The 3,096-nt window shown below is 33.7% G+C and overlaps 1 protein-coding gene across 1 annotated transcript in view; it reads right to left on the reverse strand.

Moving 5' to 3' along the window:
- Positions 1–2,882, reverse strand: part of LOC111058624 (DNA polymerase theta) — a 34,746-nt gene extending 31,864 nt beyond the window's left edge. Inside the window, exons 1-2 of the mRNA XM_039445142.1 lie at positions 2,691–2,882; positions 338–449 (exon numbers count right to left, since the gene is read on the reverse strand). Of these exons, the coding sequence (XP_039301076.1) occupies positions 338–418 (81 nt within the window). The 5' untranslated portion in view covers positions 419–449; positions 2,691–2,882. The remainder of the gene's footprint in view (positions 1–337; positions 450–2,690) is intronic.
- Positions 2,883–3,096: the final 214 nt, after the last annotated feature.

Genomic DNA, 3,096 nt, shown 5'->3' on the forward strand with positions numbered 1-3,096 from the left:
GATTAAATAGATTATATTTAGACTGAACAGATTAATGTAAGACAAATAGATTACACAATAAAGCAAAAAGATTGAAGCAAATAGATTACACTTTTAAAAGCAAAAATTACGTTTCAAAACTTATTGGAATGAATAAACTGGTTGAAAATGATAGACAAGGGTTGCTGTTCCGTGATAACAGAAATAGAAGCAGTGTGAATGAAGTATGAGTAGTATAGTAAAATGTGGGAGAAGTAGTACTGTAAAATGTAAAATTAGTAAGCTATCATAAATTAGCTGTGATACTTGCACCTCCATTAATAGAATGAAGTGTCTGTGGAAATCTTTATTATCTTACCTGTAATATCAATTTTGGCAATCCCCATGATTCCAATTTCAGTTTTTCTTGAGTGCTCAATCCTTGACCATCCTTTGACATCTCAGATCTACAATACTTTTACATCATTCATCTGTCAAAAAGTAAGAAGGAGCATTAAATCAACAAATTTTGAGTCAAATAATACTTCAGAGTAAGCAATGGGTGAATTTATCATGTGATCAGTACATAATAATAATCCAATATCGTGATCGATAACCAGGCTTCCCCGGATAGATCGTGTCAAAAATTAAAACTGTATTTTTCACATAGATGGCGGCGTCACAGACCAGCATAGTCATCATTGAAAAAATCCTCTAAAGAATAAAAACTCCTTTCAATGAGCCACCTTGATAGGGTGTTCTTGAACGCGGTATGTGAGCTCCCCTTCACTGAATGCGACAGGTAGTTGAACATCCTGATTGCCAGCACCGGAAAACAATCCTTAACCATAGACAGTCGACGGCGCGGAACATCTAAGTTGGTCCTCCCCCGAGTATTGTAGGTGTGCACTTCCTGTCTTCTTGGGAACATAGACTGGTGTTTTTTGAAGTGCAAGAGTGTTGCTAGTATGTGAAGTCCATACACAGTATGACTGATGCCCAGACGTTGAAAAATGGGCTGGCAGTAAGCATCAAACTTGCTATAAGTCATCACACGAAGTGCCTTTTTTTGAAGCAGGAGAATGTCCTTAGCATGAGCTGAATAACCCCACACAAGTATTCCATACTGGATATGACAGCTGAACACAGCATGAAACAGCATCAGCAGTCTATGGGAACTAGGAAGTCCTCTCATTTTCCGGAGCAATAAACACATGCAACAGTAAACTCTACTCGTTAAGGTTTCAAAATTTCAAGCTAATTTCTCAGGCATTCCTTTTTGGATCTAATCAGAGTGTATGTTGTAGATGGGAAAGCGGCTACAATCAGCCTTTAGTACAACAATATCAAAAATCGAAGGATAGGAAACAAGAGATAGGTAAAGTTTCTCCATAAAACATTATAAATTCAACCCTTGATAAGCGCGAAAGATAAATATAGTTATAATATCCTCAGTCAAATGCGTGAGAACCGTCTTATGCTCTGTTATGTCTTATGTCTGTGAAAACAGGGATGCTATATAAGTATCTGTAGAAAATCTACTCATACAACGAATGTCAGATTTTCAATCCCTCTTGTGATGAGTGCTTGTTTGCGATGTAAAATGCATGATAAAATTTGTCTTGAAGGAGTAATGCTGTCCAGCTCAAGCATTAAAAATTCTTCAACAATTATTACTGAGATCTCTTACAGTAATAAGCAACATTTTTGCAGAAAAAAAGAATCTTACATTGTTTTTTTTGTACGTTATTGTGATTATATTATAAAAGTATTAGGGCTGCCAACATCTGCAAATACCTACGTTTTCTAGCGAAGATAATAGTTGAAAACATGAGTTTAGAACCTGAAGGTCATTGTTGTGAAAATTATCAAGTCTTTTTACAAATTATTGAGTGTACTTACAAACTTCTTCAGCAAGAATATAATGTTATTGCGTGTAAAGAGTAAGCCATCTTTGATGTCACTAATAAACACTGAGTAAGTCTAATATGTCAACAGACACTAGAATACTCAATACTTGTGAGTTCATTTCAATGGAAGATTATGACCCTTGGCAGTCCAAGGCCCCTACTCTACGAGGAGCGGAATAGACTCAAAGGATATTTTTGACTCGTTAACAAAAAGCATTGTCTCTTAAGGGAAACATTACAAAAGCGGAATAGTCACAAACCATAAGAGACCATGCATTGTGTTAACGAGCAAAAAAATCCGATCCTTCTATTATTGTTATTATTATACCACATTTAATAAGCACAGCTTCAAAAGTGTACAACATGTCAAATGGGGTTCCCTTCACGGGAAAAATACACTTTCTTGTTCTAGAAAGTTTACCTCAGCTCTTATTACAATATAAAACAAACTACCTAGTCTATATTATCAACTCAATGAAAGCCTGAGAATATCTTTAGTAGATCTCTCTAGCATTAAATTTGTACGGATATGCTTCAACCAAAATATCATCTTTGAGAGCTGCAATGAACCTAATAAGATTGACAAGAGTTTTCTAGTAATATGTCAAACAATTTGAAGCCTTTAGTCCTGTATAATGTTCCTCTCTACTCTCTAGCAGCAACAGTTAAATAATTTGAAGGACAAGCGTACTGCTACTGTTGTTATTTGAAAGTGTTAGCAGTAAATATTATTCTATTCCTCTTGTGTAAGAGCCCCTAAAGCACTTTCTAAAATATGGTTTATCGTACAAGCATTAGAATCATAACAAAATTTGAACTTACCTTCTTCACAAATAAAATTGAAAACATTCATGGAAATACATAATTAACTTATGTGAAGCTTATATAACAACGATATGATGTAGATTTAATGAAGCTGAACTAAATTTTGTAAAAGAATTAGTAAAAATTTTAAGAATAACTGCATTTAACCATGTATTTCAAGCAATCCAAATGCTGTCATAACTCACTACTTTGTGTTTTGTTTAGAGGTTAGTTTACCATTATATTGTCATTTGTCAGCTGTAAACCAATGCTAACTGTATAAATCAATTTGAAAATAATTACAATTCGAAAAATAAAATTATTATGATATATTATAATAATAAAAGTATAACGAATTGCAATACATTTTTTAATATTCACAAGGTATTCTTGAATTTTCAAAAAATATCACAAATTACTACTT

Source organism: Nilaparvata lugens, chromosome 1, assembly GCF_014356525.2.
Source record: "Nilaparvata lugens isolate BPH chromosome 1, ASM1435652v1, whole genome shotgun sequence".
In the NCBI taxonomy this organism is placed as follows: Eukaryota; Metazoa; Arthropoda; class Insecta; order Hemiptera; family Delphacidae; genus Nilaparvata; species Nilaparvata lugens.